A 25,653-nucleotide genomic window follows, 5' to 3' on the forward strand; every position below is an offset into this window, starting at 1 on the left:
TTATATTATATAGTTATAATGGTGATAATGAAATTTGAACCTATAGCATGCAAATCACCTAAACACCTTTCTATAAACTCAATCCTAATAGCTTTTGTTGGCATGTAATTGTGGGATTATCCTCTCATACGCGTAACACCTCAAGTATTTAGAAAATTAATCTCTTATAGTGTAAGAATAATATTTGTAATAGTATAACAAATGAAATTGCAGAATTGAATAACAAGGAGAATTCAATTGTAGTTTACCCTAACAAGTTCTCATGTGATTCGATCTAATTAAACTACGTCCAGTAATCTTGTTAGCTCTCTTATTAGCACTCAAAGATCTTCTGACCTTAACTAAATCATCCCATTGCTCATTGTGAGCATAAATATTAGCCATGACAGAATAAACCCCACCATCCTCAGGCTTTATCTGCATCACTTGCTCTGCAGCTTTCTTTGCAATTGCAACATTCCCATGTATCCTACAACCACCTAATAACCCACCCCAAGCACCCACATTACCCCCACTTGGCATCCCTCTTATCATTTCAACTGCTTCTTCAATCAACCCAGCCCTCCCCAACATATCTGCCATGCACCCATAATGCTTGCTCTCCTTAGGAACCCCATATAATGTTTCCATCTCGTTGAAAAACTTTCGTGCCTCGTGAACTAGACCTGCATGTAGGAATGGATTCAGAAAACATCAGATGCATTGGCTTGTGTACACATGTAACAAATAATTTTACTTGACTATTGTTTTATAAAAGTATATATATGTATACATGATCAAGGTTTTAAATCATGGTCGTCATCGCAACAATGTAGTTTTGATAGTTTCTGTAACCGCAATGAGGCTGCAATTGTGATCAAATTGTCCACAATCACAGTAAATATTACAATCAAAACGGCGATCTCGAACCTTAGGGAGGGGTCAGAGCGTCCTTACCTGCATGACTACACCCTGCCAGAACTCCCAAGAAGGTGATTCCGTCAGGTTGAACTCCCTCTTGAATCATTCTAGAGAAATATTCTACCAAAACTGAACCTTTCCCATGAATTGCAAGAGCAACAAGCATGGCATTCCACGTAAACACATTCTTGTCTTTGCATGATTCAAAAACATCTCTTGCAGTCTCCAAATAACCACACTTTGCATACAAGTCCACCAACCCAGTAGCCAAATACGAATCAACTCTAATACCATTCCGTCTAATATAATCATGAACAACGAAACCTTGCTCTACTTCCCCCAACTTAGCACAGGCAGAAAGAACAGACACCAGCGCTATGTTATCAGGCTTAACCATTTCTAACCCAAGCATCTCGTTAAATAGCTGAATTGCTTCACTACACAGATTGGCTTGGCTATACCCAGCTATCATGGTGCCCCACGATACAGAATCTCGTTCAGGCATTTCATCGAACAGTTTACGTGCAAGACAAATCTGACTTGTTTTAACAAACCCATCAACCATAGCGTTGTAGGAAACAACATCCTTATGGGGAGACTCAGAAAAAAGCTTATGGGCATGATGGGTATTTCGGTGAAAGGAGTAAACGCGTATGAAAGAGTTGAGAGTAAAGAAATGAGATAAGAAACCAAACTTGAAGGCTTGGGAATGAAGAGAGAGAGTTAAAGAGAGAGGGAATTGGGGACATGCTTTGAGGATGAAAGGGAAGGTGTGGAAGTCAGGGGGGAGAGAGTGGCGGCGGAGGGAGGAGAAGAGGTGAAGAGCAGAGAGAGGTGAAAAGAGGAAGGTGTGGATTCGGATGAGATTGTTGTAAGAGAATGTGGTTGGGTTATGGATAGAGTGGAAGAGGGAGAGTGAGTAGGATAATAATGAAGTTGAAGAAGTTACATTAGAATTGGAATGGTGTGAGGTGAGTAAGTTGGTGAATGTGGAGAGAATGTTGTTTAAGATAGGGAAGGTGTGGTGTCCTATGGTAATGGTGTGGGCATGAATTTGGTGTAGTTGTGTGATGGATTTGCACTGTTTTATTAGATATAAGGTACACATGCATGCAATGAGATTTGTGTTGTGCACAAACCTGCTTGGTAATCGTGGTTCTATATGATTGATTTGATTTGAAGGAAGTTTGAAGGAAGAAAGAATAAAAACAAAAAAACGTGGACGGCAGGATTCGAACCTGCGCGGGCAGAGCCCACATGATTTCTAGTCATGCCCGATAACCACTCCGGCACGTCCACATTGATGTGATAAAAGCTTATGACTTTTTGGCTTAATAACGTTGCAATATTGATAGTAAGGCAGAACATTGTAGAATGAAAAAACAAAAACGTGGACGGCAGGATTCGAACCTGCGCGGGCAAAGCCCACATGATTTCTAGTCATGCCCGATAACCACTCCGGCACGTCCACCATTTGTTGTTCTTTTCGTAATAACATTTGTATTTGACATTAAATTATGTATACAATAGAGCATAAAATGAGTGAAAATTAAAAGTTAGTTAAATCACTAGAAAATTTTATCCATATGTATCTTGTACTCTTGATCATTCATATAAGGTATGATATTTTATATTAATTATTTTTGTTTCTTTGCTATTGAGTCACTTCCTATGCAATAGTTGATGTATATAAATAAGTGCATCAAAATCTTTCTGTAACTTTCTTAAGCTTTTAAGTTGCTTATTTTTTTTTTTACATAACATTTCTTTAGTATAATCATTACATTCAATTTGTTCTCTCACGTTTTTTTGGCACCACTCTTGAGAGCACCATTTTAGTTAACGAATTTGTATAAATAATTTTTCTTAGCCGCAAATTGGTTCCTGAAACCCATTTGACCCATGATTGCAACAACAAACTAGTTTCAGCTGAACTTGAACATGCACTGGAGATTGTAGTAGAATGGAACAAAAACGTAATAAAAAGGCAGTTTCTATGGCTTTCTCAAGGAATTAAACTTTTGGTGATGTTGGTGGATGGATGTGAAAAGTATTAGCAAAGGTAGGGGAAGACTTAGATAATGTTGATTAGAGGGTAGAATGAAAAGTGTATTAGAGGATCACTGGTTTAACTAAGAAGTAGTGTCTCAACCTAACTTGCAAATAATTTGTTATTGGTTTCCTGTAATATAATGAAGATCACATGTTTTAAAAACATGTTGTCAATCAATTCAATAAAATTTTGACATATAATAAAGATTAACATGTATATTTCCTACTGTTGAATTTTTTTAATATATATCACAATTTTATTAGATTAAAACATGGTTTGGGACAAGGTATCTGTGCCAAAAAATAATGCATTATTTATCATCATCAAAAGGCAACAAGTTTTTATTAATTCTTTTGTCAGATTCTTTTAAACGATAATGTTGTTGCTATTCAAAATTATAGAAGTGTAGTGGAGGAAGTTATACCAAAGAGGCAATGACCAGGCGAGTAAGCCTGATTTTTGCAAGGCAAAGTGCCAATGATTTCATTATTCTTTGGTTCAAACTAGCAAAACCATGTAGTTTCTTAAAGGCACTTTATAAAAGCTTGCCTCATTTGTGATAATATAATCATAAATGCAAACTAAATGCTCAAGGCTCAATCATATGATATAGAATGTACCCAAAAAAATCACATGATATAATGTACCAAACAAAGTAAACTTTCCAAGCAGAAGGTGACGAACTAAGGTGAATCATTTTATTACGAGGAGCACAAATAATTGCTCTTCCTCTTAGTATGGAAAGGAAATGATTCCCGGACACAGTTACTATTAGGGGTGGCAATGTGGGCCCAGCCCGGCCCGCCATTGGCCCGCCAAAATAAGGGCTGCCCGGCCCGGCCCGTATTGTTAAAAAGGCTCAAAATGCCAGCCCGGCCCATATTTTGCAGGGCTGACGGTCTGGCCCGTTTTCCATCCAAAATATACATAATTAAAACTTTTAGACAAAAAATAATCAACAAACTTGATAGATGTCTTTTAAAACAAAAAATCACAAACATAAGTCTACAATATTACCTATGAAGCACGGATTCGCCAAATACCCTCACGTATCGGTGTCCGACACGTATCCGACACGGATACGCTCAGATTCGCGAAGGATACGTGTCCAAAGAGTATCCAAAAATAAAAAAAATAAAAAAATAAAAATAAATATCAAGACACGTATTGGATTCGTTTTCAATAGAATATAGGATATATAGATTCGTTTTCAATAAAATATAGGATATATAGATTCGTTTCTATGATAAGATAGATTTGTTTTCAATAAACACTCACTTATTTAAATAGCTGGTACTTTCCGATCCATAACGTCGCCGGCCGGTGCTTAGTGTTACTGCCTCTACCGCCATAGGTATGTTGTGAAGAGCAAACAGAAAAAGGCTTACCTTTCTTACTTCTTAGTTTCTTTTCGCTTAGTATGTTTATAAAGAGAGGAGGATGTGTGAGTATTTACAGAGAAGATAAATAAATGGCTTACCTTTATTTCTTAATAGAGAAGAGAAGAAAGAGGGTAGGAGAGAATATTTTAATTTACACTTATAATTTTATCATATTTTATGTATTTTTTATTAATTTATACGCGTATCCCTAAACGTATCGTATCCTACATTTTAGAAAAAATGTGTGTCGACGTATCGGATACGTATCGTATCCGATACACGTATTCGTATATGTGCTTCATAGAATATTACAATAACAACATAATATCTTAGCTTAAAACTTGTAAATTCTAAAGAAGAAATCAGTTGTCACGCCCCTCGCACAGCACAGTGTCACACACTTTACTTTTTTTATTTTTTAACAATGGTCCGTCGGGCCAGCCCGGCCCGTCTTGACCCGTCTAAAAAACGGGCTACTAAAACAGGCTGAATATGGGTTTTGAGCTAAAATCCTCAGTCCGGCCCGCTAAAAATAGCCATCCGAACGGGCTGGCCCGTCGGACCAAGCCCATATTACTACCCCTAGTTACTATATTCACTTAACATCATATGAATTCATCATAAAAGAGTCTTGTATAAAGTAATGAGTCATGCATGTAACTATACCAGTACAGTACATTCTCATCTATAACATTTTTTGGTAACTATATGTATATTCTTCAACAGGTTAAGTTAAGCTATATCTTTTAATCCTTATGTTGTTCTACTAAGTAGCTATCCTAAAGACAAAAAAAGTTAGGTTTGGTTACTCTTTGATTATCCTATCCTGCAATTACATTCTGGATTTAGTAGTCCCACTAAGAATTAGTACCTTTAGGGTTTGGACACATTTGGTCCCCCACCATTCCCATAATTTTTTATATTACTAAAGGTATTTCCTTACCCTATTAATAAGGAATTAAAATGCATCTTCCAATAAATGTCGCCCTCAATAATCAAACTTTTGACTTTTTAGTCATCCTAAGAATTTAGCGGGATCTTATACCACTAGACTAACACTTTGTTGGTCCACTATCCCCATATAGGTACTAATTGGACGGTGCCAACCCATTGTGCCCTATATATAAAAATGCAAGTGATTATCTTTATCTGCTTCCTTTTTCTCTTTACAGTTGGCTGTTTTTGACCCTTTATTGCTATGACTATTTTTCTCATCATGTCACCATTTTATTAACTTCTTTAAACCTGTTGTTCAATCCTGTCCACTCTTCTTCTCCCTCTTGATTCTTTTAATATCCATTTCTTATCATCTTTTTCCACATGGTATGTGTAGCTCAATGGCTCTCTCTTTCTTCCTCTTATGTAAAATATTGATAGCATCAGTATAAAGCAGAAGAACAATAATATTGTTTATACTTCTCATAGAGATTGGAGATAAGCATTTGTCCATAGCAGAATAATTAGAGGGACCTTTTTAAAATTGAAAAATGTGAATCTTGTCTTTTTTGTCCTGGTTGTGCTTATCTGTCCTCTTTTGTCTGCTTATTCAACCCCCAATATATTGGAGAATGAAGGCTTTGCTTCCAAGTGTCTTTGCCCTTTGGAGAGGATATATATATAAATGCTTGAATAGTGTGAGGCAAGTAAGAAACCCTTCTCTAATTGTCCTTTCATTCCTAGTTCAATCTTATCTACAAGCTAAGCCAGTTAACAACAAGGATATGGAGAAAGAGGATACTGAAGAGGATGATGATAACAAAGTTCAGTTTATGAATACTAGGCCACTCTCTTTTTGAAGAGAGAAGCGTGAAAAAAGGCAAGTCTTAGTGGCATAGGGAAGGCAAAGCCTTTCTTCCGGGTTCAGTTCATGAAGGTGCACTTGTGCTCAGCTTGGTGTGCTAGACATAGTCAGCAGTTTCATCTTAATTTTAATTTAGTGTTCTCTTTGTTTTTCTTTTCACCCATTATTTTGTCTAATTACTTTCAATGCTTGACTTAGAAACCACTACAATAGATCATAGATGCATGATAAGGCAAGCTGCAGAAACTGAGGTAGTGAGTGACTTGAGAAATATAGATTGTAATGTTTTCTTTGTTTGGAAGTATTGAATAAAGTGGTAAACTGTTTGTTGGAATCCAATCTAGAAAAGTCATTATTGTCAAGATTTACTTTGAGATGTCAGGATAGATATTTCATTATGGATTTTTCTACCCAATGACGACACAAGACAGTGACAACTTTGGGCACATGCAAATCTTCCAACTTTAAATCCACATGGCTAAACAAGAGATTTTTTCTTACCTTTACAATAATAGAGCAGACAAAACCCACAATTTTAGAGTGTCATATATTACTTTATTCGCCCAACAGGAATTCCAAACATTGTTGTCATTGTTTCCTCAACCTCAAAAGGATGCTATCCATCACTTTTATTCATTCAAAATCCACAAGTCAATTTGTATGTTAGTGGTACTACTCATTGCATGAAAATAGAGGGGAGAACATTTAGTATTTTTACTGTTCACTCTAGAATATAGCACACAAAGTACACATATTCATGAGGGTAACAACTATACCTTGGTATATGATAGGGTAGGCATAGGGTAGTAGAAAAGAGGTTGTTGTTTGGAGTTGTTTGAATTAAATAAAGAGAGAATTCCTAGAATATCCTTACTAGTTAGTTAGATTAGTGTATTAGTTGTATAAATAGAGGAAGGAAAGCTTGTAAGAAGTAGTTTTTGGAGAAGTTGTAATTGGGAACTGATTTAAGAAATCAGTTAAGGAAGTTACTCTTTTGTGGAAGGAGTTCTTCATCATTGTATACACATTTTCTGCAATAATACAATTTACTGGTCAAGATCACGTTGATCTTGCATCTATTCTTCTTTTATTTTCTGTTTCTATATTCTCATTTGATACCACTTCTAACACTAGTTTTAGAGCACCAATCTTGGTGCCTGAGGGAAGTGAGATCCACCAATTCTGCTGCTAGGGTTACGAATCGCACTTGTGGAAGAATAATACGGGAAATCGCAGAAGTAGAAATTGATTGAAGAGGAAACATAAATCTGAATTTTGCGACATAGAGAAGACACAAGCAAATTCGTGAGGCTAGGGTTTGTGCGAAGAAGAAGACGATCGAGTTGTGACGCAGAGAGGACGAAGTCAGAATCTAAATGCTAAGGTTTGGATGTTGGAAATTGCTGAATTACACTAGGAGAAGAAGACGAAGCATTCCAAGAATTTCATATTCGAAATTCAGAAATCTAGATTAGGAAATTCAGAAATTAGGAATTCATTAATTTTTGTCAGAAATCCAAAAAATTCAGATCGGGATTTGTGTGAATTCTTGTTGAGAATTCGAGGATTGGTTGTTAGTTAATGGTGTCTACACGAAATATGGCACGAGACAGTAATAGTTGGAAACAAGAACGTGATGAGGATGCGCACCGGCGGGAGAAATGGTGGAAGTGGGAGATTCCGATTTTTGCTGGCAATGATGCATTCAACCGGACTCACCGATTGGAAAGGTACTTTCAGTTGAAAGAATTGTCGAAAGATGAGAAGATGCAAGCGACCATTATGGCACTTGAGGGGAAGGCATTGAGTTAGTACCAATGGTGGGAGAAGTGTACTCCGAGACCCAATTGGGAAGGGTTCAAGATCGCAGTGATTCGCTGATTTCAACCATATATGATTCAGAATTCATTCGAACAGTTGTTATCTCTCAAACAAATAGGTTCAGTAGAGGAGTTTGTGGAGGAATTCGAGAAGTACGGTGGGACCTTGAGGGTTATAGGTCAAGAAATTGTGAAAGGAGGATTCTTGAATGGGCTCAAGGAGGAACTACAAGCAGAGGTAAAATTGTATGATTTACATTCCTTATCTGAAATTATACAAAAAGTTCTGTTGATCGAACAAAAAAATCAAATGGAGAATAAGAGTTTGGAAGAAGCTACGAATCAGAGCATCCCTTTGAAATTATCATCTGAAAATCAATGCTCAAGTGTTAACTCTCCTTTTGTTGATGCAAAGGAGGAGGAAAGTCTTTCAATTGCTGTTACTTGTGTACAATCTGTCACTTCATCAACAACGAGGTATAATGAGATTTCGAAAGCTAAATACCTTTATGGAGTCACGATGAATGGAGAAGTTAGGCCTCACAACTAGGGGTGGTGGCTAATAAGCTTGGAGGAAGACATAGTTCTATCAATATTGGTACTAAATCATTTGCTTTTGGACTAAGAGGTCAAGATAATGGTTTTGTCAAGACAATGAAGTTACCGCATCATGTGGAAGGAAATAAGCTGAACAGATTTAGTGACCCTCCAAGAGATGCCTACTTAGATGATTTATTTAATCCATTAGATAAACAATTTGGGTACGAAACTCTCTAGGAATCAACAACCTGGATTCAGGAGAACTTTTCCAATTTTCCCCTTGAGGACAAGGTGGTTCTTTTAGGGTGGTATTGATAGGGTAGGCATAGGATAGTAGAAAAGAGGTTTGTTGTTAGGAGTTGTTTAAATTAAATAAAGAGAGAATTCCTAGAATACCCTTACTAGTTAGTTAGATTAGTGGATTAGTTGTATAAATAGAGGAAGGAAAGCTTGTAAGAAGTAGTTTTTGGAGAAGTTGTAACTGAGAACTGATTTAGGAAATCAGTTAGGGAAGTTACTCTCTTGTGGAAGGAGTTTTTCATCATTGTATACACATTTTCTGCAATAATACAATTTACTGGTCAAGATCACGTTGATATTGTATCTATTCTTCTTCTATTTTCTGTTTCTATATTCTTCTAATAGTATATCTAAGAATAATAATAATAATAGTATAATACAACCCTACTTCCTCAACATTTAGTGTAGATAAACATGGGAAAAACTTTCTGACTACAGATTTTATCCTCAGAAGAATGACTATTTGCAATAATGCCTACATGACTAGTTAACTCCTTTCTTTTTCATCATCATCAACAATTAAAGACTTCCTATAATATTTGATATCAGTTCAGTTGTCTAGGCAAAAACTATAAGAAATCTAATCTAGATCTAGATTCTTCTTCATACTTTCATAGACCATATAAGTAATGCTTGCAGCAGGCACAACTTTGAGGAGATTTGGAACAAGTCCCTTGTAGAAACCTCTGAATCCTTCATCCTTAAGAGTTTTCCAAAACACATCAGACATTCCCTTGTAAGCAGTGGAAGAGTTGCAGGGCTGTGCCTGCAGTCTGAGAAGCACAATATTGTAACTTCAGCAAAAATGCATCGAAAGAAATTACAAGAAAACTAGCTTAGAAGAACAAAACTGATATCATCCCTACTGATACTACACTGTACCTTGTACGAATAACCTGCAGCGGATAGACACAGGTAGCTCCAACAGCTCCTGAGATTGTCCCGCATCCCAGTTGTACTAGAGGACCGGGTTCTACAAAGGGCAAAAAAGAAAAAAGTTTGGGTCATAAAAGATTATCATTTTGAAGTGCCAATTTATCATTAAAAATCAAAACTGTTAGAACAAAATAAAATCAGTAGGTTCTAGAGATAGTGTGGTTGTAGTAATATCATACCGCTGTCAAGAAGATATCTCTTTGACATATCTTTCAAGGTGTCATAAGCAGTGAGATCAATGCCTGCATAAGGAATCATACCGAGAAGAGATGGAACAAGCCCTCTGTAGAAAGCACGTGGTCCCTCGTGAACCCATATATCCTTTGCAAGTCTGCTCAGCTTGGGAACCCTTCCATCGTCAGAAGCACAAGTCTGTAACCTAGTTTTAATAAGATCCATCGGATATATAGCCATCTGTGCAACCGCACCAGCCATACCACCTGCAAATAGTCTCCCAGCAGTACCAATATCTGCTGAATTGTTCCCTTGAGCCTCTCCAATTACATTTTTCAGCATTTCATAAGCATAAAACTTGATAGCACTTTCTGGTGCTACCTTCACAACATTTAATCCATTACCACGGAAAAACCCTAATAAACCATCTTGCTTCCATATCTTCATTACAGCTGACATAATAGAAGCGTTTCCAGTCTGAACTTGTAAAACTACCTTGAGACGGTCAAGAGGAGCAGTTGCTGTGCGAGAAGCAGCTCCGGCTATCGCGCCAGCAATAAAGTATCTGCTCCTGTGAACATGCTTGCTAATCCCTTCAGGAATGACTGCTTGTTCCCCAATGTCTACAAGGCACACCCTCTCCCAATGATGATATATATTTTCAATAGTTGCTTCATGAGGATAAAGTAGCAGAAAATCTCTCCATTCTTCAAAGGTAATGATCCCATTATTATCCTTATCAACATGCTCTACAAAGCGGGCAAGCTCCTCCTCATCCATTTCAATCCCTGCAGCACAGAAGCTGCATATGCTTATGATAAAACTATGGGAAAAACTGGAACTTGAGAATGAGAAAAGCTTCCAGAAATGGCACAAGAGAATCTGAATACCATCTTGAGTACCTATCTATATAATTTATAAAAGGACTAACAATAATACAATAGAATCCACCATCAAAGATTTAAGTTGAAACAGAATACACAAATACCAAGCACCATGCAGGTCCATAGAATTATTGCCATTTTTTTAGAACTCTACAACCAACACAGGAGTATATCTCTATATCCTAGAAGGAGACACATATTCACAAGGGTAAACCAAAGATATGAAAGAATCTAAAACCTCCAAGCCACCAAAACATTTTTAACACAATTGTTATTATTGCTATGGCAACAAATGTGCTGTTCTTAAAAAATAAAACCTTCTAGTCAATTATAGAGTACAGTGATCCTAAACTACAAGCTTGCTCTATAGTTTCTGAGAGCAAGGTTGTTATAGCCACAACCACAGTCAATGCATGGAATATCATAATATGTCTTTACTTGGGGTAAACAATATAGCCAACAACATGTTCATGTCACTTGAAAAGTAATAATATTATAGAAGGGTGAAGAGCATAGTAACTTAGCAATCAACAACGAAGATCTTTTTCCACTAAGTGGAGTCGGCTATATTTATCAACAAATACTAATGTGTTTGATTATAAACAAGGCTTAAGAAAGGCTACTCAGTTCCATTTTGGTTTTTCTAGAAAATCTCTCACCAAATAGGTTAGACCATTAGAGACTAATCTCTTGGATAGTTCAAGTGCATAAGCAAGGACCCCTCCCAATGTTTTCTTCCATACACATAATCATGGGATCAAACCCAGGACCACATGCTAGAGGGGCCTAAACATCTTCCACTTGGACCTACACATATTGGTAAGTTGTTAAGTTGTAAGTTATTTTAATAGGACTTACAACCTATAAATAAAAAATATATAAAATATATAAATCCTAGGCAACAATTACAAGGCATAACATAAACCATTAAACATCAAAATGAACATGTCATTAAGTAACATGAAAGGTGATAAAAGAATACTAACCAGCCTTAACAAGTGCATCCCAAAGCTCTTCAGGTAGAATGCAGCCACTGTGTTCGACATCAATAGCCTGAAAAATTCGGTAAAGTTCCAACTCCTTATCATCCATATATCGTCGAAAATCACCATAATCGATCCTCCCATCTCTGTCAGCATCACACACCTTGAACAGTTCCTTAGCATACTTATACTCAGGAGGTATCTGCAGTGCAGATAACCCTGCTTCAATTTGAGCATAGTCCAAGTACCCATTATTTGCAGCATCAAAGAAATTGAACAAACTACGGATTCGAAGATCCCTCTCTTCTTTCGTCTCGCGCAATGCAAGTAGCACGTGATCCATTGAAACCGGGGCCGTTTTCTTGCCGTGACCGGCGGCCGGAGCCGCCGTGGATTTGGCTTTTGAAAACCCCACATGGTCCATGTCTATGGCACCAGACATGTTTGGCCTTTTTGAAACTTGGGTTTTAAAAATCACAACAAAAAATGATTTTGATTATGACCCAATGAAGCATTTGAAGGAAAGTATCTAACTTTGAGTTCAGATCTGAGCTTTAACGTTGTGGGGTTTGAAGGGTCAAAATTTGGAAGCCATTAAAGACCAACTGAAAAGACAAATAGCAATTGAATTGAATTGAGTGCAGTGCGAAAAAGAACGTGAAGAATAAGACGGAGAAGAAGGTACCTGAAATTGAGAAGGGAATTGAGTAACTTGTAATTGGTGTTGAGGACGGTTTCAACTTTCGCATGGATTCAATATTTCTCTGTATAATCTATAAATAAATGTAAACAAGTAAATAAAAATAAAACCGAATCGCAGTAATTAAGTTGTAATATACAATAAATAAATAAAAACTTAGATTGTGAATGAGTGATAAGAAAATAAGGAAACAAATAAGGAAAATTAAATTGGTGAGTATTGATGTTACGTGTCCCTTGAACTAGAGAAGAAGGGACATATTATTGAATATTCTATCTTCATAACCTGCACCCTTCTATTCTACTCCAAGTTTGTTCCTTGTAATTTCTTTATAAATTATTTTGAAATTTATATATCCTTCAAAATTCAATATCATTCATTCTTCAACCTAACAAAGTTTAAATATATACAATATAATAGTGTGAAATAACTTGATTTTATGATTTGGAAGACTAAAAATTGTAAAGGAGTTTAAAACTTGATGAGTTAATAAGTTGAATGTTTGACCCTTATTAACATTACACATATCACTATAATCATAATCAGAACTGTTGTATTCTTTTTTATCATCATATTTAATGCTCTCAATTCCTTATAATTATGGGAAATGAAGCATTTGAGAACTATCAACTTTTCTTCTAATTAATATACATTATATGTGATAAATAGAATAAGTATATATTATGAGTAATATCAACTATTAAAGTAAAGGGAAAAAAGATAAAACAAATAGAGTGTTGAATTGTACATTATGAGTGATAAATAGAATACTATCTCTTTTGAATTGAAAGTTAAAAAAGAAATTATTGTTAGGTATCAATGGCAGAATACACCTAGAAGGGGTTGAATAGGTATGTTGGAGCTCAAGTTCCACTTTTCTGATTTTTACACACTTGCTGAAAAATATCCAGTTAATCGATTATCACAAAATTTAATCGATTAAGATGATTTGTTTCAAAAAGTTTTAGCTACTGGAACTCATTTAATCGATTATACTGAGGATTAGTCGATTAATGACAGAAAGTTGACAGTTTTAAGCAAAATTTTGAGCTTACTAAAAAATAATTTTGTAACCTTGTTAATATAATTACCTTACTTACCCTTTGGTGATAGGTCAAGATTACCACTTGTTTGATAAAATGTTTGATGATATGATCCAAGTTGTATATTTGACATTCAAAGTGCACTGCTCCCATTTCATTGTCCTTCCCTTTATCTTCTCCCCCTTTATTACTTGGAGAAGTACTCTTGGTAGGTAGCATAATACAGAAGCTCATTTAATAACCTTTCTCAATAGCTTTTCTTCTTAATAACCTTGATCTACTCACCAACCTTGTGCCTAGAATATCTTTTGTTGATTTATCCATTGATGCTCAAATGTCTTTTGACACACCTGCAAACACAATTTACTTGTCTCTTTCGAGTACCCAAGTTATTTTGGGTCCCTTCTTGTTAGCAACTAAGATCTTGCCCCTTCTTTACCCAAACATATTTACCACTTGTCACACCAAATTTTCTAATAAAGCATGTAGTGCATGTGTGACCATGTGTACCACAATAGAAATAAGTATGCATGTTATTATTTGACTTCTTATGCATATGAACTACTGGATTTCTACATGGTCTTTTCTTAGGTTCAGGTTTATATCCAATTCCAGATCGGTTACCAACTTTCTTGTATTAGCAAACAATGTGTTAAGGTTTTCTTGACTATATGTGAGCTTTGAAAGTTTTTGTTTCAAAACAGAATTTTCAGCATTTAAATTCTCACAAGTATCACATATAGAGGGTTGACATAATTTAGAAGTAGAGCAATCACATGAGGCACATGCATAGATAAGATCAAGAGTTTCATTTTCAAGTTTAAATTCATCTAATTCCTTTTGCATTTCAATTATTTTCTTTTCATGCAAGGAGATAACTCTTTTTCTATCTATATTTATTTTAACAATTTTCTTTAACTCCTCATGCATTTCGATAAGCTGCATATAATTCATCGAACGGAGGAGAGTCATTAGAGCATGATCAAGTATAGGAATGTACCTCAATAGAATCATCTTCATCACTAGATGTGCACTTCTCATGCACTTGTGCCATAAGGCATACATTTGAACTTTTCTCCTCATCGGATGAGCTTGAAGTCGAATATTTCTTGGAATCATCCCAAACAATGTATGCTCCTTTTGACTTGGACATTCAAGAGTTGCTCTTCTTGTTATTGACTTTCTTGAGGTGGCTCGGGCATTGATGCTTCATGTGGCCCGATTTTCCATACTCATATGATGGTTGAGATTAGGGGTGGCAGATGGACGAAGTTGGATGTTAATGCATGCATGGAAAGTCATTCATCATTCCATATAAATTTATTTAAACTATATTTTAAGTTATTCAATTCATTCATATCTAATGAATTCCAATCTATTCAATTCATTCATATCCAATGAATTCCAATCTATCCAATTCATCCATTACTTTATTTTCATTGATTTGAATGTATATCTAATCCATTTGATTTTTATTATTGGAACTAAAAATCTAATTGAAGAAAATCACTATTTTAAAAATTATTATCTCAAGTAAATATTTTTTTAAATTATCTTTTAGAAAAACATTTATAAAGCACTTTTAAAAATCAATTTTTTAAAAAATTGATTTTTTGAACTTTTATAGAAAAATGTTTTTCAATATTTTACATGTATGTGATGTTTATGGTTCTATGTGTAAAAAAATTTATGAATACTTATAGATTGTAATATATATGCATTGTGAATTTACAAATTTATACATAACCACTACATCATTTACCATTCATTTGAATTACTTTTTTTGAATAGTTAATTATGATTAAATATAAATGGTAAATGATACAGTCATAATGTACAAAACTTATGCACTTTTATTGTATATATTTTTTCTCATATTTATATATATATACGTTATATACTTATGAATAAAATTTTAATATTAACTATATACAAATGTCATATAATTGACATCAATTTAATAAAATATTAAAAGTGAGAGTGAGAATCATAGATGAATTTATTTGAATTTAGCTTTCTTAAATATTAAATAAAATTCCAAAGCAAAGAAAATCATTTTTGAATTTTGGTTTTTTTGGATGGATTGGATATCCATTCAAATGTATATCCATTATATATAATGGACGGATCTGAATTTATTCATTATCAATATTATTCATTGGATTATATCCATTTAAATTCATTAGCTCTAATGGATAGATATTGATAAATTAATTTGGATAGATTTTGATAGAGTGTGGACAATGAATAATTTTATCATCTCTAGTTGAGATGCCAAAAGGGAAAGTAGTTGTAAAAGGTTTCTTACTAATGATGCATTTTTAAGAGTTCTTCGCAGCAATAGAGAGATGCAGAGAGGACCAACAAACACCTACACTGAATAAGATGGAATTCCAAAGTATTTTTCTCTTTAGAAGAGTGTTATGTGGAACTATATCCTCTCCGAAAGAGGGGAAGTTCTTTTGTTGGTAGACTTTAGAACAAAAGATGAGAATCATTTCATTTTTGTTTTTTGTTTCTTTTCCAACGCTACTTTCTTCTCATCCACTAGAAGATTATTATTGGTGACATGTGTTAAGTACCAAAATATCATATGTTAATTAACAATTTTATGACACTTTGACTATTTACTTAATCCAAGTTGTTGACTAATTACTCCTAAAAGCTCAATATGTTAAATTGTCAAATATCACCCTTAAATAAAACCGGAAGAATGATGGAGAAAGGCTAAATTTTCGGACAAAAACAACGCAGGCTTAGCACAAAAGTCACGCTTACCGAATTAGACAGGAGGGTCATGCTTAGCGCCAAATTCACGTCCAACGAACGAAGCAGTTTGCAGACGTGCACTTAGCGCTTCCTGACGTCCAACAAAAATCAAAACAAAATTTTACTAAACAAAATGATACTTGCGCTTAGCACAATTTAATTAGCTAAAAGGTGAAACCTAACTATGCAAAACGATGTGCTTAGCAAAAACTGGGTTTCTTAGAGACATATTGGGAGTAATATATGTTCATTGGAGTGATAATTTATTCCGTCCCAAATTACCATTTAATACCAAAAATGTATTTGTTATTCTTATTAATCAATAATATCTTTATAATTTATCATACCTTTTTTATAATTTATAAAATTATGATGAATCTGAAGGTGCAATTTTTTATAATTTATAAAACTATGATGAATCTGAAGGTGCAATTCTAGCATAATTTGGTCTAGTAGATAGATCTTTTCACGAGAACAAAATTCTCTCCCAACCTCATATTTATTTACTAGACTCATAACTTTAAAATTCAGGGGTCTGGAAACATGTTTGATGAGGCTTCAACTGCCCTTAGGAGTATTTTAGTATGCCGTTTAACAAAACCCACCAACCTTCCGTTTTTTAATACTTAAAGGTGTGATTTTATTATACAAGATTGATCAATTTAACAAAAATATATACTTAAAAGCTCTATTTTCCCCCCCATAAATTAGCCATACTAAGAACTTTGATTTTATTATACAAGATTGATCATTTTATAGGGTGTAAGTCGAGTCTATTAGAGTTGATCTTCTAACAATGTATCATGGAGAAAAGAAGCAAGGGCAGTAACTAGGAGCAATTTTATCTTATTTTATTTCATAGACATCAACATTAGTTAGCAAGAGTTTAATTTCTTTGCCAATTCGATTACATAAAAGTCAACATTTCGTTGCAATAGATTAAGCCAAGTTAGGAGGAAACATGTGCGGTGCAGTATTAATTATGCCTGATAGCAAGAGCTACCTGTTTGTGGATGACCACATTAACCATACTAATCATTTTTATATCACTAAATTAAATAAGATTATTAATTTATTAATAACTCGACGTTGTCTTCACTATGACAGGATTGATATTTAACAACACTCATTCGACAATGTTTAATTATGTGTTGAACGTTTTTAAATGTAAGGTGGAAGATAATTAACAGGGTTTATCAAAGAAAACGTTGTTAAAGATGTTATATTTTGTTATCTTTAACCGTGCTTATTGAAGCAAGCTCTGTTAAAGATCATACTTCATATATTTAACCACGTTTCTTCAGTAAGCGTTGTTAAATGTGTTATATTTAACAATGCTTATTTGAAGAAACTGTTGTTAAATGTGTTATCTTTAACAGCGTTTATTGAAACAAATACTATTAAAGATCATACTTTTTATATTCAACAACACTTCTTCAATAAACGCTGTTAAAAGTGTTATCTTTAACCGCTCTTATTGAAGAAAGCGTTGTTAAAGGTCTTCATATATTTAACATCACTTTTTCAATAAGCGATGTTAAACACTTGCTTTAGTCAGCGTTAATCTTTTCAAATTCAAAAATAGAACCTCACGTACTAATATATATATCACCCAGTTTATTATTTCTCTTACTTTTCTTCTTCTCCATAAGTTAAATTTTTTCTCTTTTGTTTTTAGTTTCTCTCCCAAGTTATCGATTTTTTGGTTTTTCTCTTCAAACATAAGGTAAATTGTTATCTTATTTTAGCTCATTTATTTCTATCTTCATTAATAATATGATCTTTATTTATTGTGAAGCTATGCAACTATGATGAAGTTATCGATTTTTGGTTTGTCTTTTCAAGCATAAGCATAAGGTAAATCATTATCTTATTTTAGCTCATTTATTCTCTCTTTACTAATAGTGTGATCTTTATTTGTTATGAAGTTATGCAGCTATGATGTTCTAGGTTTTTGACTATGGTGAACATTGAAAGAGAAAGAATGAACAATTTGCGTAAGATCTCATTACTCATATATTATTTTATAATATTGCAATATGTTAAGGTTGAATGTAGTTGAAGTCGTTGGTGATTTAACAAATTTATTGTAAATGTAGTAGAGTTGGACATGCTTGTCATGTGTTTGATAGAATGTCTGAGAGATATATTGTCTTATTTAGAAAATATACATTTAACAACGCTTGCTTCAGTGAGCGTGGTTAAATGTCTACTTTTTACAGCGTTACAAAAAACGTTAAATATAACCTTACGTACCACTGCGCTCACGTAAGAAACACTATTAAATAACAATTTTAAGCATTATTGTTTAGCTATTCTGGCATAATGGTTTTAAGATTGCCCTTTGTTAATGGACTTGTTCCTTTTTATTTCCACTCAAATAATTAGTGATTCTCTCTTGCAAATACATATATTAGTAATGAAATTAATTAATAATTTTTGTACTATCCTATTAATAAAAAATTAATCTATTTCAAAGTATGTAATTGTATCTCTCAACAAATAACGTTCACAGAAATCGAACTATTGATAATTTTGATCTTTCTAAATATTTAGTAAAGTTTTATATTACTAAATCAACTAATTGTTATAAAAATAATTATTATATATAAATTTAAAAAAAAAACTAAACTAAAAACACAAAATATTATATAGAAAACCATAATAGCATGAAGCGGTTCAACCACCAAAACATTAATGTAAATTACAGAATTTAACGTAATAGAATTGAAGCGTAACATGCGTATAATCTATATCTATACTATATATAAAGCCAAAACTTGAAATAACTTCTCTTATGGTGTAATTTTCATTTCCTATATTGCCCTTAACATTATTTAGTTTTTACAAAAACACTATATAATCTTAAGCAACTACCACCAATACATTAATTAATCACATATCTCACATTTAATTAAACATTATCATAATCACACAAAAATATAATACAAAGTACACCGAACACAACAAATACATTTTAATTTACAAAATGAAATATATAAAAATTGAATATGTAGTATCAAACAATATTTATGGACAGACACGAAGTATATACACTAGTACAGTATAAAGATTTATACATAATCATTATATCAATTATTATTTATCTATATTATTTTTTTTAAAAATAAATAATAATTGGTTCAATGTTACAAGACTGCATTGAGTCTTAAGATATATGTTGAGTACATTTCATTTTCACTACTAAAAAGTCCATTACTTGAAGATGATGACGAAGTTTTTATTTTATTAAAAAATAATTTAAAATTATATTCGTTGAAACTTGATTTGTGATAAGTGTCGTAGTCCTCATCCCATACTATAGAGAATCTGAATTCTATGATATTGTACCAAGTCAAATCAATATGATCCTTGAAAATAACACTTGTTGAGAAATATAATTACACATTTTCTTTTCTTATCCATAAGTAAAGGGAAATCCTCTATCTATATGAATAAATATGTTGGTCAATTATGTACAAAATTACTCTTCTCGAGTAAATTACATGGTAGTGTTTTTTAGCATGCCATAATACACATGATAAGATGTCATTTAAAACATTTTCTCATGATAAAAATGTATACATAGTTGTGTTTTCTATTTTCATTTTCTTAAAAAATAGAAAATGTAAAAGAGACATTTCCAATTTTTATAAAATGAATGGCATATTTCAAAATATTGCAAACATGATGACATCATTTTCAATGTGTACATCAAAATAACAATGAGAAATAGACGTAAAAGCGAATGCAAATTTAAGTTTAAAACTCATAACTCCGAGCCAAACCTAAAAATTAAGTTTCATGAATTTATTTTTCCTACAACCATTTACTATGATTTGGATGACGATTGTACACTTTCTGAATTCTTGTGAAACAAATCAATTACCCAATTTACATTACATGTGACGTGAACAAGGCCCCAACATTCTCAAAACACTCCTCATCATAGCACAACACGTTCCCACGGCAAGTTCACAATAATATATGGGATTAGTCCTATAAGTTTATCACAAAACTTCTTTCAGACAATTCCTAATTAGCATGTCTTCCTTCTTTTTAAGGAAACCACCAAAACCAAAATTACAATGGAAGAAACTGACTCCATATCCAACTGAACACGAAGCTGAAGGTCTTAACACTCTAAGTATCTCAATGGTTAATAACTACTCCTTTGAGCATTGCTTAAGAATTTCGTTCCCCATCTCACGGCCATATGATTCTTTTTATTTGTATTCTAAGAGTGTTATGTTATTTCCATTTTCCTTAACCCCATTCTATATTTGTTGTGATTTTTATTTAAAATGGTGCATTTTTTACATTATTTAAAAAAATGAACCGAACTATACATATTAAAAAGCAACATAAACCAAACCGAATCACTTTCTATTGTGTTCTGCTCTTAAAGTACACTAAAAACCAAACTAGAACGTTACACCTTATTAATATTCCTTCTTCCTGCCGACTGAACATCCCTCCCACAACCACATTACCATTGACAGTGTCATTTGCCCGTTTGTCATTAACTGATTGAATAGTGCTGAAAACGAAAAGAGATGGCAAAATAAGTAGTTGAACGTCCATTACATGGCCCATCATTTAGAAATAGAAGCAGAAGAAGCATTTAATTTGTATTGAAATTACGTATACTCAATGTACTATATATGTTGGCATGTTGTACTACTCCCCAAGTTGGAGTGTCTAAAGGGAAAGTGCAGAACTCAAAGACAAGTTGGTTGGAGTGTAATGGCTAATCATGGAGTAATAGAGCAAGTGGTTGTAGATGATGAAGGAGTAGAGAAAGATAGCAGTGAGAGTGAGATCACTAAAATCCAACTTATGAGAGACTTTGTTGAAACACGGGATCCTTCTTCTAAGGTAATTACCAATTACCATCACGTTCATGCTATATTTTGAGTATGTCAAAAGCTAGTAAGGATCTCTATATTAATGGAGAGTTGTCATTAGAAATATGAAGAAAAATAACCACTTATCTCTTTATTAATATTTTTTCGCTAAAAGCACTCTTTGCGGTTTTTAGTTTTTTATCCCGCATTTCCTAATAGTAGACTAAATTTACCTATCAAATCATATTTTAAATTATCAAATTTATCTATATATAAACTTGATATGAATTCACTTTAATAAATTAGATGAATTAATTTATAATCTATTTGATTTTTTTAATTAGAATTAAAATCACTTTAAAAAGTCATTCTTTTGGATAAAGACTTGTTAGAAAATTTTACCTTTCTTTCAACAAATCATTTTAAAGAGCATTTTTTAAAGAAAAATACTGTTAGTGGAGGATTAGGTCTAACAATTGGCCATCTATGATAACCAAATATTGCACACCACTATTTAGCTATTTCAATTATTGATAGCCAAATTTATATGAATCTTTGTTGCTTGCAGAAAGAGGATGATTTGATGTTAAGAAGATTTCTGCGTGCCCGTGGTTTAGATATTGAGAAGGCTTCAACTATGTTTCTTAAGTACTTGAAATGGAGACATTCATTTGTTCCCAATGGTTCTATATCTACGCAAGAGATTCCTAATGAACTAGCAGATGATAAGGTATTTGCACAAGGACATGATAAGAGTGGTCGACCTATAGGTATTATCTGTGGTGCAAAACATTTTCAGAACAAAAATGGTCTGGAAGAATTCAAACGTATGTTTTCACTCAAGTACCTTTATACACTACGACTATGCTTGATGCCACTACAATTTATTTTGGTATTTTTGTCCCCGAAAATTGCACATTTTATATTTTGGTTCCCACAAAATTATATTTTTGATATTAGCCCCTCATATTATAAATTATATGATATTAGTTTGTTTCATAAGTTTAATCATTAGATATATATGTTCAATGACAAGCATCTTTTTCCTTGTCACAGGGTTTGTAGTATATGCTTTTGATAAATTATGTGCAAGGTAATAGTCTCTTTCCAATGTTAATTCCTTCCTAAATCCATCAACACAAGAGAAAATAAGATATGCTGAACCAGGTGTTGTTAGAATTGTGCGTTGAGTTAGAACTTAGAACCATGAAATAATAGGGATAACATACCCTTATTTGTTTTTGATGTGCCAGCATGCCACCAGGGCAAGAAAAGTTCTTTGGTATAGCAGATCTTAAGGGATGGAAATATTCAAACTGTGACGTGCGAGGATACATTAGTGGTCTAAACATTTTGCAGGTATAATTCTCCATTCTTCACAATTTCTTATCTGTTTAAGTTAGAAACTTATGCTCATGCATAATATTTGTGTGAAGTAAGAAATCTGAAACAGTAACGCATTAACCATGAATTCATGATCATTTTTTTGGGTGCAGGATTATTACCCCGAAAGATTTGGGAAGTTTCTTATTGTCCATGCACCTTACATTTTTATGAAAGTGTGGAAAATGATTTACCCCGTTCTTGATGACAAAACCAAGAAAAAGGTGACATCTTAAAATTGTAACTCAATTCATATATACTATACTATATTATCTATGCATGTGTGATGTTCAGGAAGAATGTTTATAAAAAAATGGATTTCCATGCAGATAATACTCGTAGAGAAAAATAAGCTGAAGTCAACACTGATGGAAGATATAGATGAAAGTCAACTCCCAGAGATATATGGAGGTCCTCTGCCATTAGTCCCTATCCAACATATCTAATAAATTAATATAATTAAGGAGAGACAATCACAAAATAAAACAAATGATGTCTGTCTTTCCAATTTATGTGTTTGTTTACCCAATAAGTTAGAAAAAAGAAGGAAAAACCATCTTTCTACCAATAATCTTGTCCAATATGGATTAAATTTCAGTTATTGTGTATTTGCACTGTACAATATTATGCAATCATGTGTTGTTAGACTATTTGAAATATTATTACGACCACATATAATAACAATATCTAAAATTTCAGGTACATAATTCTATTTGTTCTTTGCCTATAGTGAAAAAATGACAAATAAAAACTTGAAATGTGAAAGAATCATCATGAAAACTAATGGTTACATGAAAGTAGGTTAAAATTAAACTTCTACAAGTTTAACACAATTTTATGGTAGTCTTGGCTGATGATGTACATGTTTTTGTTGGAAATGGATCCTCTCCAGTACTGAAGAGTTCAATGCTGAATAGGATGATGACATGTGGCCAAATTTTTTTTTGACGACTATAATTACATGTTATTTTCTATTAAAAATAAATAAAAACTCTTTAAAATATTCTTAACCACACATTCCAGTAGTGGTTTCTCCGGTACTGGAGAGGAGTTGAACTCCTTTTTGTTAACCTTGCATTCTTTCAACAACCACTGTGTACATCAGGCATCAACCCATTGTGAATTGTGATAATGACATCATTTCTTGCTCTCTGAGACGCTACTTAGTGGCCCATAAAGCCCAAGAAAAGTTAGCTTTTTAAAAGTAATTTAATTGTTTGAATAGAATTTTCTTTTAACATGTCAATACTATTAAAAAGGAAGATCGTTACACCTCTAGTTTTTCCAATAATATTAAAACATATTTTTTACTAAACCGAATCAATGATACACCAATAGTTTGGTCTTCAATGAGATTTTTTTAATAAAAAAATCCATAATCAAGTAAGTAGTTTTTGTTAAGAATTTTTCTTCTTCTTGAAATTGGAATTATAATTACTAGTGGGTATATACAACCCTCATTCCTATTATATCTGATTGACTGTATAGTCTTTATATGATAATTTATTACAAAGAGAATTATCTTTTTAAAAAGAGTAAGCTAACAATCTTTGATCCGATTATTTTTTTGCATCCTCTTCAAAATGGGAAGTTTCTCAACTGAAGCCTTTTTTCATTTCAAAAACAAAGATACAAAACTAACTCACAAAAACAAAGAGAATCAACTAAGACTAATGAAAAAACAATTGAATCAATAAAACTAAAAAAGGCCACCTTATAATGTCCATAAGTGCATAAGATCTTAGAATGAAAAAAAAAGTAGAATTTTAACAATTTCAGTCAATTAGTAGGGAATTAAGAGCTAAAGAAAATGTAAAGAGAGAGAGGTTGTGGGTAGAAGAGAAAAATAAAGAAGGTGAAAGTTTGATTTTTGTGGACATGTTCTTGTCTTACTTTTAATTTTAACAACAAAAATTTTAATGTTAGCAAAATATTTAAAGTGAGATACATCCTATTTTTTTCCTTTGTTTTTGCACAGTAATTGTCTCTACAATACAATTCACTCCTATAATTAAATGGGGAGTAGTGGCATTCCCTGAAAGTACACAAAATAGGCTTTTTCACAGAGCTTTAGGGCAACTCAAACAGCCTGAACCTTTCTGTACTTTCAATGTATCACTTTTTCCTCAAGTAACAGGAAGAACATAACTTTCTTATTCTCACGCTAGCTACTTCTTTTGTGTGAAAAATCCTTCTAACCATATTTCTATATACATTTTAATTTGTATCCAATAACATTTTAATTTATGAAAGATGACACATGCTTTGTTAAAAGCAAAGAACCTGAGTGAGATTTTCTATGATTCTGCAACACTGTAAATTAATCAATGTTTCATGGAAGCTCTGCTGCAACCTACCTTACCCCCATAAGTCCTTCATAGTCTATATAGCTTTTGTTGTCCTTTTCACTGAAAATATGCATATTTTAATTTTAATATCTCCGGGACTCTATTTTGTTCTATAGGAATTGAAGTGTATCTATCCTCGTATAAATTGAGAACTTTTCTTATAGCTAAGCTAGTTTGAATTTTTTGGGGCTTCTCATGTATCCTCATACAATTTTTACCCAACTGCAATGTGGAGAGAAAACCTTAGATTACTATGCAAGGCTTTGTGGCTTTGTGACCTAGTAACTACTATGTGCACTAACCTAAGAATCCAGTGACATTTAGTATTTTATTGCAAGTAATATTCCATTACGTCCTCTAAATTGAAGGTGGGATTTTTTTATTTATTTAGAAGGGAGAGTTGTATTCCATTCCATTAAGCAACTTGTCATTACACTTAAATTTTCATTCCATAACTTATCTCATCCATCCAAACATACCATCAAACAATGACTTAGATTCAAGTCTTGAATATGGAAAAAAAAAACTGTTAAAAAAGTTAGCCTTGCTATATTTGAGATAGTCCTCAAAATACTTATGACGAAAAAGAAAAAACCATTAGCCAAAATTATGGGGAAGGTGAGATTAGAGGGGATGACTTCTACTCTACCATCATTCTTTGAATCAAGTATTTCCAAAATTATAAAGTGACCTAAAATTGTAGTACAGTATATGTAGCCCCAGAGTGGATATGGCAATTCAGGCTACTTAGTCAGGTTCAGGCTCAAGCCATAGTCACGGTCAAGCTCAA

General features: G+C 33.1%; 3 protein-coding genes, 1 long non-coding RNA gene and 2 other non-coding genes across 9 annotated transcripts; 1 reads left to right on the forward strand and 5 right to left on the reverse strand.

The window, feature by feature from the left end:
* LOC109362342 (pentatricopeptide repeat-containing protein At5g61800) lies at nucleotides 191–2,035 on the reverse strand. The gene is made up of 2 exons (XM_019608065.1): nucleotides 937–2,035; nucleotides 191–665 (listed from the first exon to the last, which is right to left on the reverse strand). The coding sequence occupies exons 1-2, from the start codon at nucleotides 2,006–2,008 to the stop codon at nucleotides 250–252; spliced, it is 1,488 nt and encodes a 495-aa protein (XP_019463610.1). The 5' UTR covers nucleotides 2,009–2,035; the 3' UTR covers nucleotides 191–249.
* On the reverse strand, nucleotides 2,118–2,199 carry TRNAS-AGA. Its single transcript has one exon. It is a non-coding gene; the product is annotated as a tRNA-Ser (tRNA).
* TRNAS-AGA lies at nucleotides 2,290–2,371 on the reverse strand. Its single transcript has one exon. It is a non-coding gene; the product is annotated as a tRNA-Ser (tRNA).
* Nucleotides 6,129–24,742, reverse strand: LOC109362345. The gene is made up of 3 exons (XR_002109396.1): nucleotides 24,730–24,742; nucleotides 7,200–7,205; nucleotides 6,129–6,219 (listed from the first exon to the last, which is right to left on the reverse strand). It is a non-coding gene; the product is annotated as an uncharacterized LOC109362345 (long non-coding RNA).
* Nucleotides 9,146–12,614, reverse strand: LOC109362341 (calcium-binding mitochondrial carrier protein SCaMC-1). Of its 3 annotated transcripts, XM_019608064.1 has the most exons (6): nucleotides 12,459–12,614; nucleotides 11,777–12,378; nucleotides 9,912–10,694; nucleotides 9,679–9,769; nucleotides 9,361–9,569; nucleotides 9,146–9,322 (listed from the first exon to the last, which is right to left on the reverse strand). In XM_019608064.1, the coding sequence occupies exons 2-5, from the start codon at nucleotides 12,213–12,215 to the stop codon at nucleotides 9,377–9,379; spliced, it is 1,506 nt and encodes a 501-aa protein (XP_019463609.1). In that variant the 5' UTR covers nucleotides 12,216–12,378; nucleotides 12,459–12,614; the 3' UTR covers nucleotides 9,146–9,322; nucleotides 9,361–9,376. The 3 variants fall into 3 exon arrangements, with proteins under 3 accessions (XP_019463609.1, XP_019463607.1, XP_019463608.1); XM_019608062.1 differs by having other exon boundaries at nucleotides 9,146–9,569; XM_019608063.1 differs by lacking the exon at nucleotides 12,459–12,614 and having other exon boundaries at nucleotides 9,146–9,569; nucleotides 11,777–12,381.
* LOC109362343 (CRAL-TRIO domain-containing protein YKL091C-like) lies at nucleotides 20,806–23,182 on the forward strand. Of its 2 annotated transcripts, none has more exons than XM_019608067.1 (6): nucleotides 20,806–21,163; nucleotides 21,704–21,959; nucleotides 22,189–22,225; nucleotides 22,386–22,491; nucleotides 22,629–22,739; nucleotides 22,845–23,182. In XM_019608067.1, exons 1-6 carry the CDS (start codon nucleotides 20,939–20,941, stop codon nucleotides 22,959–22,961), a joined length of 852 nt encoding a protein of 283 aa, XP_019463612.1. In that variant the 5' UTR covers nucleotides 20,806–20,938; the 3' UTR covers nucleotides 22,962–23,182. The 2 variants fall into 2 exon arrangements, with proteins under 2 accessions (XP_019463612.1, XP_019463611.1); XM_019608066.1 differs by having other exon boundaries at nucleotides 20,809–21,163; nucleotides 21,701–21,959.

Source organism: Lupinus angustifolius, chromosome LG12, assembly GCF_001865875.1.
Source record: "Lupinus angustifolius cultivar Tanjil chromosome LG12, LupAngTanjil_v1.0, whole genome shotgun sequence".
NCBI lineage: Eukaryota > Viridiplantae > Streptophyta > Magnoliopsida > Fabales > Fabaceae > Lupinus > Lupinus angustifolius.

Coding starts and splice junctions, on each gene's coding strand:
- LOC109362342 (XM_019608065.1), bottom strand. CDS start 2,008: ATGTGTACCTTATATCTAATAAAACAGTGCAAATCCATCACACAACTA. Junction 666..936: donor GGCAGGGTGTAGTCATGCAG/GTAAGGACGCTC, acceptor TCCTACATGCAG/GTCTAGTTCACGAGGCACGA.
- LOC109362341 (XM_019608064.1), bottom strand. CDS start 12,215: ATGTCTGGTGCCATAGACATGGACCATGTGGGGTTTTCAAAAGCCAAA. Junction 9,770..9,911: donor GAGATATCTTCTTGACAGCG/GTATGATATTAC, acceptor TGCCCTTTGTAG/AACCCGGTCCTCTAGTACAA. Junction 9,570..9,678: donor CTGCAGGTTATTCGTACAAG/GTACAGTGTAGT, acceptor TGTGCTTCTCAG/ACTGCAGGCACAGCCCTGCA.
- LOC109362343 (XM_019608066.1), top strand. CDS start 20,939: ATGTACTATATATGTTGGCATGTTGTACTACTCCCCAAGTTGGAGTGT. Junction 21,960..22,188: donor TGGTCTGGAAGAATTCAAAC/GTATGTTTTCAC, acceptor TCCTTGTCACAG/GGTTTGTAGTATATGCTTTT. Junction 22,740..22,844: donor ATGACAAAACCAAGAAAAAG/GTGACATCTTAA, acceptor ATTTCCATGCAG/ATAATACTCGTAGAGAAAAA.